Raw genomic sequence first — 19039 nt, 5'->3', positions numbered from 1 at the left:
TTTTAGCAATGAGGCAGCTCAAAAAACTACAAGCTGACAACAAAAAGTAACTCAGTCTTTGTGAAGTGGTACTGTAAATTTGGAAAATGTGAAAATGTTTTATATTTTCACACTGAAAGCTGTAGAGAATGTGTTTTAAGAGATCAGTTTGTATATATATATAAAAAAAAGAAACAGCCTTACTAAAAAATGTTAATGAAAACAAGGGATCCCATTACACTTTCATCTTTTTTTATTAATCATTTTTCAATAAAGGGACAAAATGGGCGTGTGAACAGGATTATGCAGACATCTGCCAGAAAACACAGACAGTGGTATTCCCAATACAACTGAACAGAGATCCCAAACAGGTACAACAGAAATCATAGAGCTTGTTTTGTCCAATGACCACTGGCCACCATTAGAAAAGAAAACATAATAAAATTATAGTATAACCAAAACAAAAGAATAAAATAAAAACAAACCAAAAATATATGACTCCATTCCATGTCTCTGTTCAGAACAGAGCATATAGGTAATAATAAATAGTAGCTCCCATTGTAAAAGATAAAGTTCATGTTCAAGTTACAACAAACAGCTCTCAGAACAGGAATAGAAAAGGCTGATAACAAAATATTCCGCATTGCCATTTACAAAAAAAGTCTCAACTCAAGCAGGCTTCTCCACATCCCCCTGGTCATTTTTAAATATGCTTTGCATATGAAAGTATATTCACCCAATCTAAATATAAAGCACCATTTAGTATTTGGCAATGGAAAAGAAAATGCAAAAACATTTTATTTCTTTTTAAATGTATTTATTCTAACTTTTTTTTTTAAGTAATCCATGTACTGCATATTAATTTTTTTTATCTTTAGATTTTTTTTCCTCCTCTCTTCTTGATGTTGGAATGTTGTCAGGTGGGAGAGGTGAGGGAGACAAAAGCACACAACAGAACAGGTCAACGTCAGCTTTCAGTACTGCATACAGGAATGGCAGCAGAGGGAGGAGAAAGAAGTGCGAATTAAAAAAAACAAAAACAAAGAAGATATGTACAAACACCTCTATGGACAGCAGGAACCAAAGCAGCAGCCATCTGATGGCCTGCGACGCCACACATTTTAGCTGCTTTTTTATGGGATGTTCTTTTTTTTATCGTTTTATTTTATTTCTTTAGACATACAAATAATTCGCACTATATTATCCTGCCAAATTAAAAAAATATACCGTGGCAGCTTGGGTTTTTTTCCACTACCAAAACAGGTATGGCAAATACCTTTAGAGAGAACAAGCAACAGTTAAAAATACGAGCCTCAATATAAATACTATAGTGCCTACTCTAAGTGAACATTGAATTCAAATACAATTCTAGAAATACAGAAAAAGTAGACCATAAATGTGTTTAAGTATAGGAACTGACATGACTGTGCATTTTCCTATATTTTAAGTTCTTTATTATATATTCATATATAATCTTAATCCTTTCCCCAATGCAAATTGTATTTCAACCTGAAGAGCCGTAAAGAACCAAGGCAAAAAAAAAAAAAAAAGCAAAATGAAACAAAAAAATCAGCAAAAAATCGTTTTGTTTTTTTTCTAACGTTTCTGAAATGTTTCACCTCATATATACTGTGACGGGAGTATTGGATGCCATTGAGATGCAGTAACAAAACGTAAAACATTTCCCACTAAAACATAGCATAGCTCTGTTTGTGAAAAAATGTTCTATTTATGCCCGTGTTTAAAGGAGAAGTTCTACAAAAACAGAGTCTGATGGTGTGAGCAACAAGATCGGAGTGTCTGTTTTCCAGGCAGCAACTTGCTCAGATGATGATAAATCACAACTTATTTTTAAAAAAAAGTGGTTGTTAATAAAGCCAGGAGAAGTGCATTTAGTTTGCTACTATGTGGGAGCAGTGGTTAGTTGGGAGGAGAGTGTGCTCTTGGGTTTCCAGGGTTAACAAACGGTCAAGGCGGGGATACAGAGGTCAGGGGTGATGAAGCTGCTTGCAAAAAGATTTTGTGCGCCTTTTTTTTTACTGCTCGCAACAAAGGGATCCTCATCATCTGACAGCATTACAAAGATTTTCCCCTTCAGCGTAAACTTGTAAACTGGGAAAACTAAAAACAGTGCACTTCATGTCAAACAAATCCAGCTTGTAGACTCAGTCCATGTACCATCTCTGCATGGATGTGGGACAATGCACACGTAGTGCTTTACATCGAACAGCATGAATGAAACTGAATAAACAAAAGCCTCTTTTGGGTTTAAAATCAATAGAAAGCGAACCAAAATGAAATATAACGCGCCCTGTGTTAACCTACAGTGACTCGCAAAAGTGTACACACCAATGTTAAAACAGCAGGTTTTTGTGATTACCGCCATTGTGAAATACAATTTTTCAAATATTTTTCCATCTTTAATGCAGAAATCTGCAAATATTGACAAGTCAGGATGTAGGACAACTTTTAGGCTCCAACCAAAGAGTGAATGTTGAAATTTAATCAAATTATGCTTCATTGAAGTATTAGTTCAGGGATGTATGTGTCCAGATTTAACTTTTTCCTTATTCTAGAAGATTTGTTTTTTGTTTTTTTTTAGTTGAATTGTGGAGGAATAATTTCATTTTGAGTGTGGAAAACATGTTAAATTGATTTGTAATATTATTTTTTAAATCACAAAAACCTGACATTTCCGCAAAGCTGTGGACAGTTTTAAGAGCCACTGTATGCATATTGGTTAGCATTAAAAGATTTTTCAAAAGCCCTAAAACACAGATATATGTTTTTGCAAGTGTCTCTTTCTCTGCTGATGGCCGTGTTTGGAGTTGTAAAGTGAAAAACATTGCCTTGTATACCATAAAGCATACGTTGTTTCCAGTTCTGTTTTGCTTTCTTTCTGTCTAGCTTGTATTTTTTTTCACTGCTCTTAAGTAAAGTTAGCTTAAATTTGAGCTCACATATTACTTTATGCATTGTTCCACACACTGACATGCTGAAGCAGCATTGTAGGTTTGTGCTAACGCAGACATGTGACACTCTGCGCCTCATCCCTCAAGTTCAGGATTGTACATTTCATCATAGATTACCTTTCTCTCAAAAGCTCCACCATACCAAAGACAAATCTACAAGTAATTCAGATATACACAATACTGCTTGTACCATGCTTGTCATAAAATTTCCAATTATAGATAGCCTATTAAACATGTTAAAGGTAGCTAAATGATGATTTTGATCTTTCATCATGAGTTGTCCATTTGAGTCTTCAGGTGCTTGATGCAAGGACCTTTTTCTGCGTGGTCTAACTCTTTCAGCTTCGTCTGTGTGACCCCAAACTTAAACCAGATAAAATTATGGCCAATGCAGTTTTGAAATATCAAAGGCACTCTTCCTTAATCCTCCAAATGATAGTACAAATTGAGTTCTTAACACACTTTTTTGTCTTTTTGAAAGAAATTTGAGGCCTGTCATCACTTTCAGTTTAGTAGTCAAGCCAAATAACATGATTTTCTTTTCTTCTTTTAAACCCTGTGTGAACATGGCATCTTTTAGAAAGATCAGGATAAGTGCATTTCCAGGGTAGTAAAAAGAGGGTCAAGTAAAAAGACTGTTCACTTTCCATGTTACAAAACAAAGCTGTACATGATATGTGTTACAGAATGTACGCAGCATGGATGTATCTTTCTTCTCTTTTTTTCTTTTTAAATAATAAAAAGAAAATAACTGAATGAGAGAAAAACAGCAACACATTTACTCAACAACTAACCAACCAGGGACAAATTCTTTTCTTTTTTTCTTTTCTTTTTTGATTAGCAAAAAACATACTATGCATGCTGACTAATTCTTAAAAATGGGGGAAAAAAAGAAAACTCAATAAAAGGAAATAGTACACAACATGTAAATTATTGCACAAGAGAAAGGCTCGAAGTTTTGCGTCAATGCAAGAGTATTGCCCCGATACAGATCATGCATTCGATGGGTAATGGAAACAAGGTGTGCTGGTGCAGAGCACATGGTCTTAGGCTTCCACCAGGTTGGTGAAAGGGGAGGTTTGGGATTGGGGCAAATCTACAAGGGGGCTAGGAATAAACACTTGACTGTTGGCGACCCAGTTGCAAAGGAAAAGGTCTTATTGTTCTGCCTTCTACTCTGACTTTATTTCGGTACTCAAGGGACGGTCACTGTGCCATTTTTTCATGTGTTTCTCCAAGGTGCTGTAAACACTGAAGGGCATTTGACAAATTTCACACTTGTACACATCTTTGCCCACCTGACCATGGGTCTTCATGTGGCGAGTAAGTTTGGAGCTCTGGGCACACGCGTAATTGCACAGCTCACACTTGTAGGGTCTCTCTCCTGTGTGGCTGCGCCGGTGTACTGTCAGGTTACTGCAGTTCTTGAAAACCTTTCCACAGTACTCACAAGTGTCACTCCTGCGTCCATCCTTGGAACTGGGTCTCCCAGGACCCCCAAGGTGGGGCGTACTGCCCCCGCTGCCTGTCCCACTGCGACCTGACATTCCCCCATCCAGTTCTCCTGGAGGGGTCGAGAAACGCAGGCTGCCATTCTCTGAAGAGTGCTCAGATGATGATGCAAAAGGCGATTGTCTGGAATCCCCAAAGTTGAGAAAGGGGTCCTTGAGTTGTCGAGAGGCAGCATAGCCAGCCAACCATTGGGAGTAGACGTTTTCTGTATTAGGGATTGTGGGGGTAGGCAGGTCAAATTCTTTCTCCAGTTTAATACGTTTTGAGAAGGGACTAAGTGGACTGGGGCTACCCAGAAGCAGTTTCTTTGAGAGGCCAATTGAAGAAGATTCATTAGGAGACACTCCTCGTCCATTTACTGCAGAAACAGTGCCTTCCTCTACGCGTTCTGTTTCCAAGATAGAGTCTCCATCGCACATGTCCCGACTGTGGTGATGGTCTCTGCTGAGATGGTGGTGCAGGTGGTTCTCCTGGGCCATGGCGTTGCGTTTGTGTGCGTTGAGGGCTTCACTGAAATGCTGCATGCTGGCGGCCAGACCCATTCCCTGCATGACCTCTGGCAGTGAGCGAGGGATAGACGTCTCATCAGCCACTCCGCCCAGTCGATTTCCAATACTGCTGCTGTTTTCATGCTGCCGTGCTGCTTCCAGGCTCAGTCCAAAGTGATAGCTGTTGTTTCGCTTGGGTGGTCTCTCCCCATTCTGTACTTCCTCCTCTTCCCCCTCCTCTTCCTCCTCCTCTTCTTCTTCCTCCTCCTCCTCTTCTTCTTCTTCCTCCTCTTCTTCCTCTTCTTCCTCCTCCCCATTTTCTCGTAACATGCGATTATTTTCACTTTTCAGCTTGGCCACCACTGATTTAAGTGCATTGCTTGCACTACCTATATGCTCACTAGTGCCAGGCTCTGGGGATGAGGCTATTGATAGACCATCTTCTGACTTGCCCGTGTTTGGCGAGGATGATTTGTGCATGTGCGTCTTCATATGTCGTTTCAGTTTGCTGGCTTGTGTGCATGCATGATCACACAAGTGACATTTGTACGGCTTCTCTCCTGTGTGGCTGCGCCGATGCACTATTAAATTACTCTGGAACTTAAAGGCTTTGCCACAAAACTCACAACACTTTGATTTCAACTGGGTGTTGGAGGAAGAGGGTGGTCCTGCTGTAGGGAGAGGGGTTGGAGGAGTGGTTTGTGAGCCCACAGGCGACTGCATTGAGCCTTGTAGTGGTGGTGGAGTAGCAAGATATGGAGGTTTGCTGCCCCCTGCACCCCCTGCACCTCCGTTTCCTCCTGTCTGGAATGGCTGCAGTAAGCGCTGCATGGGGCTTGGCCGGCTGGGTGATAGCGGGGGAGTAGACCCTGAGGTGTTGCCCGCCAGTTCCCGTAGACGCCTTGAGAAGTCCATTGTCGGAGGTGGGTCTAGAGGCAGAGGAGGATTAAGGCGCAGCACCCTGTCAAAGGCACTCGGGTGGTGGGCTGCCAGCGCCAGCTCCTCTGGGCTCAGGTGGTGGGGATCCAGATGGTTTCGCGGAGGGGGGCTGAAGAGAGGAGGTGTTGGGGGGAAACGCTGATGATGGCCTCCAGGAACACCAGAGCCAATGGCACCTCCTGCTCCAACGCTGTCCCTTCCCCCTGAGCCCGAGCCAGGGATGCGGAGGAGGTTGAAAGGGCTTGCATCAGGTGGCAAATGGAGGCCATGAAGGGGAGGCTGAGAAGGGCAGTCAGCACCACCACCAAGGGAAGAAGGTCCGCCCATGCGTGGGGTGAGAGGACTGCCATGTTCACTTTCCAGGTAAATTCGAAAGCCATGGGAGTTCTGAGCATGCTGCAGCAAGAACCAGGCACTGCCGTATGACTGCTTACACGTTGTGCAGGTATACGTGGTTGGCTCCTCCTTACCTGTGGGAACAGAGAGGAAATGAACTTACTAACATGTTGACTATTTGTTGAACACTGATTTGTGAAACAGACTTAAAGAGAAATGGTCTGAATTTCTTTTAACACTTTAATGTAGAAAAATGCAGGACCTAAGGCCTAAACGTTACAGCGTTTAAAAGGGGTTGGCACATGGTGTTGAGGGCTTTCCAAACACAACAGCAGCTCTTATTGAGGTCATGCCCCACATGAGTAGCATGTGAGAAGTACTGTGTGTATCTCTTTTTCTCCCAGACTGCTTTGGGACATAATTTCTCCCTTTAGACGGACTGAGAGTCCTCCATTGTCAGCAGGAGAACAAAGATGCAGGCTATCCCTGTGGACCGTTATACTTCTTACTGATCTACCAAAACAGACTCGTTGGTGAATTCACACACATAAAAAGATGCCCACACACACACACACACACACAGGAGACACAACGAAGAAAAATAACCCTCTTAAGTCCTTTAAGTCAGTGGGTTTTAGTATTTACTAACCATCTTTAGTAGTATAAAATCATAACATCTTCATGAAATGTGTACAATCTTTTACTGTTAATCTTGAAAGATGTTATTATATGCTCCAACTGAAATCCGTGATCCATATACCTTTAATCCAAAAAATACAGTACATGCTTATACTCAATGACTCATCCAAATAGGTAACCTTGGCTGCTAAAGGAAGCTAAAACTGTAGGAGTGTGAAACCTTTCAGGCTCCCGACTGAAGAGGAAATCTGACGCTCTCTGTCTGCCTCAGAGCTTTTTTTTCTCCCTCATCGAGCCATGCACAATCGCTTTGAGAAGATGATGAGAGGAACATTTAAAACAATAATTGCTTTTGTAGGGGCATCGGGAACGATGACCTGTGGTGTGACCCGCAACGAGTGTCTAATCTCATTAGTGGACGGAATGGACGGCCATCAGCTCGTTTACGAGATTAGATGACAAACGAACCCCCCGTCGCCGCTATTCAGAGGCGACTTTTGCTAACACGAAATGAAAAAGCACATCAAAAGCAAAAAGGAGACAATTTTACCAAAGTCTGGGAAATGATCTTATTAAAATACCAGTTCAGTTTGTTTCCACGAAGAAAAGAATCACTTTGGAATCATTGCTTTATCCATTGGCTCATTTTTGAAATGCATAACAAAGAAAATGAAAGTGATTCATAATAAAGCTTTTTTGTGTGAGTACAAACACTCAATATTTATAACACTTTGTAAATTTTTATAATTGTAAAATTATCAATAGATACTCACCAAATTCTGAAAGATGGATTCTGACCATGAATGGTGGTATACAGTAAAAAAAATAGTTTAAGTCCATGTGAAATATTTTACACTTAAAAATGAGTTGGAACCCAGGAGAGGAGAGGTTTTATTTCTCTCTGCTCTTATCACACTTCTCTCTTTCCACTGCTGCTACTTCAAGAGACCTTGATAATTGTGACACATAAGAATTTAAATTGACAAAACTGTTTATTTGGTCATGGATAGTGGTTGTAAATCTATAATTTGAGTTGAGTACAAAAAAACTAATTTGTTCATAGTCTAACATTAAAACCAACAAGTTAATGACAAAACACTCAGCATTTTTTTCTTTAGGCATTCTACCAAGAGAAACATTAATTGGAGGACCAGAATACAATTTTTTAAAAATTAAATTCAGTAATTTTACTACCTAAAATCACATATAAGCTAATGTAAACCCAAATTTCATTTCTCTTTAAAATGTAAATACTGCTAGGATTTTACTATGCTTTAAATTATGAAATGTTTATTACAAAAATGGCATCCTATTTAAAGTTTGCCAATAGTTTCTTGGTAAGGATTTGGTCAGAGCAAATCAGGTAAGATGCTTTGGACTTTATCTGCTTCATGAGTGGCTTAACCCAGGACTGCAACAGTTATAGCCCAGTCCCAGATACGCCTGCGTGGGGTCGCTCTGAAGCCTTCACAGAAGCTGCAGTCCATGCCTTATATGTAAATGTCCCTCAGACATTCAGAATTCAGAAATGATCACCTTTCATTTTGCACCACTTTTCTCCTTTCACTAAACTTTCATTTATATCTTTGAATACAACAGCTAGCTTCTTCAGTACTGTTCTGTTGGGTTGTGGTGTACTGTTCTTGCTCAGTTAAGTCCCCATGATTTTCTAGGCAATGGAATTAAATAATATTCATTGGTCTCATGTAATACAGTGAACCCTCGCTATAAGGAGCTTCACCTTTCGCGGCCTTGCTGTTTCACGGCTTTTTTAGTGCACCTTGTTTTTATAACATATGAACGTGCATTGTGTTCTGATTGGCTATCGATAAATCCATCCCGTTCCTCGTCTCTGTCCAGTACAGAATGTGTTTGGCTTGGGAAATTTACGTTTGTGAATTTCCTCCACGACAAAACCCACAATGTCGACAAAACGTTCTGCACCGACAAAGGCACCTGAAGACAAAAAGGCAGAGGAAGATGCTAACTATTGCAGAAAAAGCTAAACTTCTGGACATATATAGGAAAAAGAGCACCAACAACTAACAATAACTATGTCCTTCTCCCGGAAAAAGACACCTGCACCACGGCTGCTACAGCGGAGAGGCACAGTCAGAGGAAATGTGAAATATGCATGAGTCACAATGTGTCCGACCTCGTTGGTTGATTAAAATTATTATTTTGCAGTATTTCTAAAAACTATCAGTTATTTGTAAGAAAACATTTCTATTTTTATTTCTTAAACAAATGCTTGGACCTGAAAACAGGTTTTGATCTTTGGTTTCGTTCCATAGTTCTGTATAACAATACCTATATGGGTTCAGTAAATCTTTATAAACTGGGTTTCATCTTTCAAACTGGCCTGAAATAAATTTAGTTTTCAATTGTATTCTAGTTTATTGAATGACCAAAACTGATACCATTCGTGAGATATAAATCACGACTTCACATCTCAGTTTCTGAAACAAATGTTCGACCACGACCGTGCAACTCATGAGCTCAACTCAAAGCTCAGAACTGAATCTGTGCTGACTGAAGCTGTAAGGTTAATGGATGTTGGAGTAGGCGACCGCTCCACTCTATCTCCCTGTAATATACTCCCATCAGCCACTTCATTAGGCAAACTCTTCACCACTCCAAGGTAGAAAAAAATGAAGTGAGAACACAAAAGATGAAGACAGATGGAGTCAAAGAAAGGCAAAGACAGAAATGAGACAGTGGTAATTCCTCTGGATTAAGTTCAATAAAGGTGACAAATACCTCTAACAACTCTAAAGTTTGAGCCTGGCTGAATAGATGGAGATGGCAAAAAAAAGGAGGGGTATATAATAGCATCCGGTTCTTTACCTGGGGTAAATGTCAGAGCTTTGGAGGCACTAGTGAGACTCTAGAGAACACACGCAAGCACTGTTTCAGAAATGTCCTAACACTCAATACCTGCCATGCTACAGTGACAAGCACAGGCATTAAGCCCTATTAAGCCAAGGGCATTGCCTGGACACTTATGTGGTGCTAGATGGAGGAGGAAGCCAGTAAGGCAGCCTGGCTCAGGTTTCAGAGCTCCTCTGTGTGTGTGTATGCGGGGGTGTGTGTGCAGCAGGATCCCTTGGCTCCTTCAATCCCACTCTGAAGGAAATGTAGCACTTTGGCTGTCCGAATGGCGGAAATAAAGCTTGTGCACCACACTGAGGACACAGAGTACACACCTCGCAAAATAGATTTATTACGGCCATGCATCTTCACCAAGAAATTATAGCAAAATTATGGATTCATTCAATTATAGATTCAAATTACCTTTCAAATATGCCACCTTAGCAGGAGCAACAATAAAGTTAACAGAGCTAATAGAATTACACTATAAATAGTCAGTAAAATAAAAGTAGGCTCTTAAAGTATAATGTACATTTAGTTTTACTTGTTCAATTAGTGACTACACATGTCCCTGTAAATCCAAGAGTATCCTGTTTAGATATTTTATATGAAAACACATTTACATTGTATTTTTTTTTTCTTTTTAAATGAATTTACCTTGGAACGTCAGCCTGAATAACTGTCTGTTCCTCAGCCAGTCATTCTGTTCTATAAATTAGCTGGATTGCCACCATTATTCCTCTCCAACCAGCTGGGAGACAGAAACCACTGCCAGGTCTTGGCTACCACAGGACAGTCCTGCAACTATCGCATTGGCCTTTCCACCGTCTCAGTTCAGTTTCTTTCTCTGTAGAAATGTACTTTTCTCTCCTCTGTTTTAATATTCCTACTTATTGTCTTGTGTGGAATTGCACCATGCAGCAATGCAACATCTCTACCACGGGTTAAGATGAAAATATACTTTATTGCAATCTGAAATTTCCATCTAAGCTCCTGGTTTTCAGGAAAAACAGATATGAGCCGATTCCCGATATTAATATATGTCAAGATTTTTTAAAAAGCTACAAATCAAGACTGCTAACTTTTTCCATCGAATGTTCCTTGCAAAGTCCTAAAACAAAAATAAAAAGAAACTGCAACCAGGGTCTTCAGCTACAGTAGATGTACTATAAAGAAGTGCTGCCCTTCCCCGACTTGTTGCTGTGCGCTTCCATTCAGCTACAGTTTTTAGACTGCTAGTGTATACTGTAAATATTGTTCATTTACCAAGTTTTCACACCATGAAAATGAAACAAACAAAAGGCTAGTCGTAAAGCAGGAGAAATTGATTTCTTGCAGCTGCAAGTTTGGAAAGTTAAAAGTTAAAAAGTTTGGAAGCAATTCCAACACAGGCCAGACATTCCTGTTTCTGTTCAGAGTTTTATGGGATTTTTTGGAGCTACAGCATGTTCAGACTTTCCTCGTATTGGCATGACTTTTGTCCTCAGTTTGCCCTTAGGCATCATTCATGTTAGCAGACCATTTCTGAATGAACAAGTCACTGATAGAAAAGAAAGGCTTAGCTGAGATTTGTACAGTCAAAACGTGAGTACAAAAGCAGAAAATAACTCAAGGTTATTTTGTCTGAAATTATTCTTATTAAGATAATCACGTTTGTTTTGATGGCTTCTGATAGGAGTATAGTTAGGATTTTATTTAGCTCACATCTTAATGCGAAATGAAAACATTTTATTCAAAGAAACACTGTTATTGCTGACAACTTCTTTGTAATATTTATTTAAATTTATGTTGTATTCTTTGGTGCTTGACTGTAAATCAAAATGACTGACAATCAATTATTATAGCAAATGAAACAAATACTAAAATACAAAATGATAAAAAGTTTTAGTTCATATGATCCTACTAAAAAAACAAAACAAATGCTAGTACATGAATTTATCATACAAAAAGTGGAGAGTTAAAACTAATCTAGTGTGCAAGTGTAAACTATTCACTATTTGTATTATTAATAACCTATAATTTCCTATAACTTCAAACAGTTAATGAATGAAATAAACAAATAAATAAAAAAAAGTAATAAGTAAATACACATGCCTCTCCTTAAGGCCTTAACAATATTTTGTGTTATAAAACATTGGCCATAAGTTTATAGTTACAAACCTTCAGCATTGCTTTATATTTTAACCCAGCATTCATGAGTCCTCCTGCCATCATGAACCATTAAAGTGTAATGTTTACGGTCTTTACACAGTGTTATTGCTCTCCTAAAGCACACGATTGGTGCCAAGAGAACAGTTTCATCCCTAATCAAAACTTCTTTTATGTCTTGAGATATTTATTATTTCTCCTGGCTTTATCAATTAAACGCATGCATCTTTGTAGAAAATCACTTGAAATCAAAATAAAATAAAAATAAATAGCTATTATAAAATCTGGGATGAAAACTTGACTCTCCACAGTGATAAAAGAGAGTGTAGAGTTAAACCTCCCACTATGAAAAGTTGTTTTGCAGTCTAGAGGAAATTGATCGGCACAGTCCTCCTCATTCAATTATTTTCCCTCTATGTTCAAGCATTCCTCCTAACTGGACAGCAAACAATTGGAATGCAAACAGTGGCAGCTGGTGTGCTGTCCGCTCGCCGAGGAGAGAGACGCCATCAAATAACAACACGAGAGAAATTGCTAAAAAAGAAAAATAAAAGCCACCAGTGCTCCGCTTGGAGGGAAATCAGCCTCTATTACTGGCCAGATCAAAGCAACTTCCTCAAACACAGCCATTTTAAGGAAAAATATGACAGCGTTGGTGCAAAGAATACTAGAAAGCAGTAGACAATAACTACCAAACAACACTGAAAATGACTGAGGAGAAAAGTCTGAATTCCTCAGTTTGCAGTCAGAAGAATTGTGCTTCTTTGACGACTGAAGTGGCTTCTGTTCAGCAGCTTTTGCTTGAGCTGCACAACGATGAATTTGTTCTCACCTAAATGACATTCAGCCTAAGTCTATATCAAAATAATAACACACATATGGTCTGAATTTGACCACATTGGGCATTTTGTCACTAGATTTCACAACTGGGTTCTACTGAAAAGAGCTGGAGATTAAATTTGCAATAAATTAGGGTTATATTTATACATTAATTGAAGTGAGTCATTTCATGTACTTTTAAAAATGCCGTGAAATGTTTCAGAACTTTTTTCTGTCTCTTATCAGACATCATCTTAAACTTTCCGTTTAGTTTGTGGCTCTGCTGCTATTGTCCATCTGAGAACGATGCCTCTACACAGATAAGGTGTTTAAATGCCAGAGTGATATGTTTATCTCTTTTTTGCTGAATAGTTGCAGGAATTATTCCACAACAACAGCAAGGAATGTATATACGCCTCAAACCTTAAACCAGAAGTATAAAAATGAAAACCTGATTTAAACCAGGATACATCTGTGCAATCATAAAGAATTATGAAAACTGTCAAGAACATCTTGATGTAGTTTAAAAAAAACACAAGACCACTATTTTGTTTCTGCGATCGAAAGAAAAGAAATAAAATGTATTTTTATCTTCAAAAGAACGCGGTTCAGTCAGCGGTGGATTTGTCAGATTTATAGACTTTTAATCAACGAGAACATCAACAATACTGTCACCACAGAAAACCCCCAAGCAGAACTTAAATCGGCTTCAAAAAACTTTTGAAAAATGAGTGTCAAGGAAGAAAAGAACTTTGAGCGCATTCGGATTACCAAAGACAACAATGAATTATCGACCCGCTCTCTGATTACATGCTGTGTTCGAGCGCAGAGGTGCGTTTGGACGTGTGTGTCTGCGTGGTGCTGCTAAACAGCCATGCAGTCCAGGCTGATGAGCAAGAATATCAATACAGTCTGTCTCTGCATGTGTGTGTGTGTGTGTGAGATATCAATACCTTATGTGTCTGTGTTTTGAACCCCTGCTGCGTTACAGACTGTGCTATTTGCAACTCTCTTACCAATCTACTTATGAGCGTGTGCACGTCTGTTGGCCAAAAAATAATGTGACAATCTCTTCTTGTTCCATTTCTTTGTAGCTCTCATAAACACACAACCTCTCTCACACAAATAGTTCCGTCTTTTTTTTAAACTTTGTCCAAATGAAACAACTCGGCCCCTTAATCTATAGACGCAGTCAAATAGTGTAGTGTGTGTGTGCGTGTGAACATACACGTGTGTTCATTTGAGGGACTGGTAGTCATGATGGCAGGGACAGCATTCACTTAACCCCAAACCGCCATGGTGAAATTACAGAGCGTCCAAATTACAGCACTTATGTGAACATAGAAAGAGGGAGAGTAGACTTGGTCCTGACATGCATACACACACACACACACACACACACACACAATGCATGTGAGCCTGGTGACTCAGCTCGAGAACTGGCATTAAACCACAAATCGACAAACTTTATTTCACCTCATTTTTATTACTGATCTTAATCACTGTTTAAGCAGTCGGGTTGTTCTGTTGTAACTACTGCTGCAATACTCACAATGACATCTGTTCATCACACTGTGTGTCTGATTCAACTGTTCACTAGATCTGTACATTAAAACTCCTTCAGCCCATCCTGATCATCATATCAACAGCAGAAGAGTTTTATTGTGAATGTAATGGCATTTTGCTATTAATGAGGAAGTTATTATTGTAGCCCCTAAATATGCTTTCAGGACTGTTTGATGAGTTCTTTCAAACGCAGCATTTTGGGTGCCTGAAATGATAAACATCAACTACAGACAGACATCACTTTAATTAGAAATAAGTGCAGTTTTATAATTCAATAAGTTCTGCTTTGAGAGCTTGTGACTTATAGAAAATGGAAACGATAAGCTTTTGACAAGAATAACTTGCAAGAACTGTGAAGAGTTGTCCACAAACAATGCTAATGTTAGCATTTACTTCAGAGCTAAAAGACTATCCGGGTTTATTTTAGCAAGTTTACACTGGATTTAATCAACTCTAGTTTAAAATCTAAAGCATCTACACTGATCAAAGGTTTTTAAAACATAGCTTGAGATTGTTTTTGATATTGTGGCTCTGAATTAGCCAGGCCAGGCAAACAGTTTTATTTTATTGTCTTACATTGAGTAAATTCAGGTGTGACAGCAGCATTAAGTTCACATACCGCTCTGGAAAAAATCAAGAGACCACTTCACTGAACCCCATTGAAAATTTCATGGTTATTCCACCAAATATTAATTTCTGTACTCTTCCTGAGATAAAACATTACTATTGTTGTTTCTAAATGAATATAACTCGTTTTCTTTGCATCTTTTTGTTGTTTTTACCATTTCTCATTTTCTGCAAATAAATACTAAACTTTTGCTTGAAATTTTGGAGACATGTTGCCAGTTATTCATAGAAAGACTCCACCTTTTGTACGTAGATTTGTTTATTTCTTCTACTTATGGACTAGTTTCAATCTATAATCTGGAAAAAGAGGGAGCCAAAGCTCGACAAACAGACACACACTCATGCCTAATGGCAATTTAAGGTCTTAATTTTGAAATTTTTTTTGGTATATTCCAAAAGATTGCAGGTCCTTGGAGAAATGCTACAAATGCACAGGGAGAGCAGAAAACTCCAAATAAAAAGCCGTCCTGCATTCAGACAGAACTGCTAAATCAGGTTAGTGACGCATCACATTTGAGAGCCATCTGTTTTGAGCACTGAGTCATTGCAAGTTCAGAAGTCTGACTTGTGACGATAGAAAGCTCTCCAGCTCATCATTCCACAACAGCATGCCATCAATGTCAATTCAGCCAGACATCAAACAGAGATGTTTGAGTGTGTGCCTTTAATAAAGTCACACACTGCCTTTAATAAAGCACATATCCTTCTAAAGGATTCCAACTTTCACTTTATGAACAAGTTTGCCAACATTACAGAGAGCGAGTCAAGATGTCTCAGGCTTTACAATGGTAAATATCAGCAATGAAACACACAAAACTACAAAGTTTAAACAAACAAAACAAAACAGAGCATTCTGTAAAACCAAGAACTTGCAGAGGGTGTGTTTTCTTTTTATTTTCACTGTATTGTGTTTTTGTGAAAACAAAATTAATAAGAAAAGAAATGTAGGAGCTTTGCGTTAAAGCCACTAAAAGTGTGATGACACCCTCTGTTTGCCGTATTATTACATGTTTAAGTGGATTTTCTAAATATTTCAATATTGACATATTTTAGAAATAATAAGTAGAGACTTCCTGCATCCTCCATCTGTTTCAACACAGAGTATGAAATATCAAAGATATTGCAAAAAAATCACTGGAATCATGCAAAATTATGTTGCACCACTGATTTATATTATATTGAAACATTATTTTCTCATTTTATTAGGTAATGATTAAATATATTTTATCAAACGTTTCTTAACATTCATGCCTGGCCTGACCAAAGCGGATACCTCTGATAGAGGTAACAGCATTGAACCTAACAGAAGACAAAGGGTTAACAACAGCATAGTAAGTTTTGCATCCAACTAATGTGCATCAAAGTACACATTTTAAATTCAGATGTAACAGCAGAATTAAGTTCACATCAAAAGTTGTCAAATTATATATATAAACAGGACTAATAATAATAATAATATAAAAAACTACTGAGGAATCTCATACCTTAATGCAGTAAATTCACTTAGTGACACATTTTTGTGATTAATAAACTGAAAATCTTATGTTTCTTTCAGTTTTGACTAAAGTTACATTACTTGTATTTTCCTGATAATGATTACATGACAAAGGTGGACAAATATTTAAAGTAAAACAAGAACACATGCTGAGATTAAGTGCTACGGAAGTTTGAAGGCTGCTGATCACCACGAACACACACACATTCATATTTATTACTGATTCATTTATATTACATAGCTGTGATCTTTGACCTAAACGTGACCAGTACATGCCTAACCCTAACCTAAACTCAAATTCACACCTTTGTGCTAAACCTAACCCCTAACACTAAAGCAGTACTTTGACTCATCGGCCCGAGTTTTGGATCCCATAAGGAGCAGGGGGTCCTTGTAGTGTGGTACTTATTGGAGAAATGGGCCTTTTAAAGGTGAGAAATGCTAAAACACACACACACACTCCCGCGCACCCCCGCACACACCCACACGCATTTCCACCCCAAGCAGTGTGGTATTGAGTGATTTAGGGAACTGCAACAGCTGCCAAGCAGGACAATTCAGTCATCAGTGTTTGTGTGCGAGTGTGCGAGTCTCGCCGTGTCCACAGTGGGAGATCACTCTGAGCCAAGCAAACACCTCAGCTGGCCGGAGGCCCACACACACACACACGCACCCCCGCACACATACAACATAAACACAAGGCTTTGCTTCCTCTCTTCAGATAATCCCCACCCCACCCAGTCGGTTCCCTCCGTCTGTTCGTCCACACTGAGTACAGGTGGCTTGTCCTCACTCTGACTCCCGATTTCTCCCCGATCACCACATCCCTCCTTCTCTCAGTCTTTATTGTCAACGCTTATCTCTTTCACTTTTTGTCTTTACTTCCACAAAGATGAAAAAAGGAGCTTTCGACAAAGAGTATATCGAGATGGTCCGGATCACAACAGGGGAGGCTTGTGAGAAAACGAACAGCCCAATGAAGGCCTGAATCACTAAAGCCCCAAACCCAGCCGCCCACACACGCCCTCCTTTACGGCAACATGCGAACAAGCTGCGACTCGACCGAAGAAGCTGTGCTGTTGCCAAAAAACCCTTTATCTCGCCTGTTTTCCTGCTTTCATCTTCCCGTTGCTCTGGTCCTTCCCTCCTGAGCTCCCAGGAGGGCAGCGCTCAGCATTATCTCTTTAATTGTACTCATCCGACAAGGCCAATCAATAGAGGACACATTTAATACAAGTTTATGACTATAAGCAATCAGCAACAGCAATAGCTTTTGCCTGTGGTGAAAGAATAAAAAAAAGGAGGACGGGAAAGGAAAGGAAATATAAGCCATCCTGCTTTTAACACGAACAGCCTCCCACAATCTCCCAGTCAGACTTTGGAGAGAAACGCTATAAACTGCAATGAGAACACAGGAATTCAAGACTCCTCTCTCTCTGGTAAGAGAAGGCTTTAACTTCAAGGGGGTCTCGGGTGGATTTCGGTGGCTCTTTAAAGCGTTCGATTTTAGCACACAGTCCACAAGAGGATTGCAGGATGGACTACGGCACTGAAGCAACGTTTGGCAGACATAATAAATAATTATATCAAGTAGTTATTTTCAGATTTGAGTGTGATAAGTCGCTCGCAGAACGAGGGGAAGAGGAGAAATAGATGCTCTTTGTGCCAATAGTATAGCAACGTGACATACTTTATGTGTTCTCCGTTGAATCATTAGTATTTTTAAGAAAAGCCAAACTTAGTAATTTTCCACTAATTAACCTACTGCCAACCATAGTGAACATGTGTAAAATGCATTAACAGTAATTATTCTTTTACTTTAAGAACATAATGTCACACCTTGTATTTTAGAAAACTCATTTGATTTATATGCACAGTGGGGGATGTACTATGTTAGAAAAACAGTTTTTACAAATCAGCACCCTTTGAGTAACCTCTATAAAATAAATATTGCTTAGATACAGTATTTTGTTTACAAGTTTTTCCGATCGTCTAATTAGTAATCCATGAATTTAAGTTTCTCTGGGATATAAATCTGTTGGACCAGTCCTAATATTTATTTTTGCTGCATGGACAATCACAACAATGGCAAGCGAAGGGAAAACATCTCCAAACTCACTTTTACAGACCTGCAGCAAAGAGAAACTCCTGGAGTCTCCAAGTCTCCGTAACAAATAATAGACCCTATTTATGCTAACTTGTAATTCGGCAGAGATGAGATTAAAATCAAACACTTCACTTTGCACAATTTCATTAATACTCTGTTGGAAAACTTAGCATGCCCATGTTTAAAAATGGCGTAGGATCTTTACAGCTGTAGGCCTGTCATTGATTATAATTAGAAGTCTTTAAAAACTGTAAGGAAGGAGCAAAAATAAAGTAGAAATTTAAAGAGTTTGCTGGAAAATATGATGGATTCACAATGTCTTTTTTACACAATATTTGTGCTAGTAAATTTGTCCAGCACTGCATAAAGGTTCATTTTACTCTTTTGGTTTTTTTTGCTTACATTTTTCCGCTGATCTGCGCCTTACAGAATCAAAAAGCTACAGGACAAAGTCCCCTTCTTCACCCTTTCACAGCCTTGTCTGCTTAACAAAAAGTGTGGGCTTGATTCATTAGAGCTGCAGTCACTACACCCTGAGAGT

At 39.0% G+C, this 19039-nt stretch overlaps 1 protein-coding gene across 1 annotated transcript in view; it reads right to left on the bottom strand.

Moving 5' to 3' along the window:
• Window positions 1-214: 214 nt before the first annotated feature.
• The window catches only part of LOC102236548 (B cell CLL/lymphoma 11A), a 53277-nt gene continuing 34452 nt past the window's right edge, over window positions 215-19039 (bottom strand). Inside the window, exon 3 of the mRNA XM_014469741.2 lies at window positions 215-6360. Coding sequence (XP_014325227.1) covers window positions 4124-6360 — 2237 coding nt within the window. The 3' untranslated portion in view covers window positions 215-4123. The remainder of the gene's footprint in view (window positions 6361-19039) is intronic.

Source organism: Xiphophorus maculatus, chromosome 22 (genome assembly GCF_002775205.1).
Source record: "Xiphophorus maculatus strain JP 163 A chromosome 22, X_maculatus-5.0-male, whole genome shotgun sequence".
NCBI classification, from domain to species: Eukaryota; Metazoa; Chordata; class Actinopteri; order Cyprinodontiformes; family Poeciliidae; genus Xiphophorus; species Xiphophorus maculatus.
Note: the sequence above shows the minus strand (reverse complement) of the source record. Positions and strands in the feature narration are given on the sequence as shown.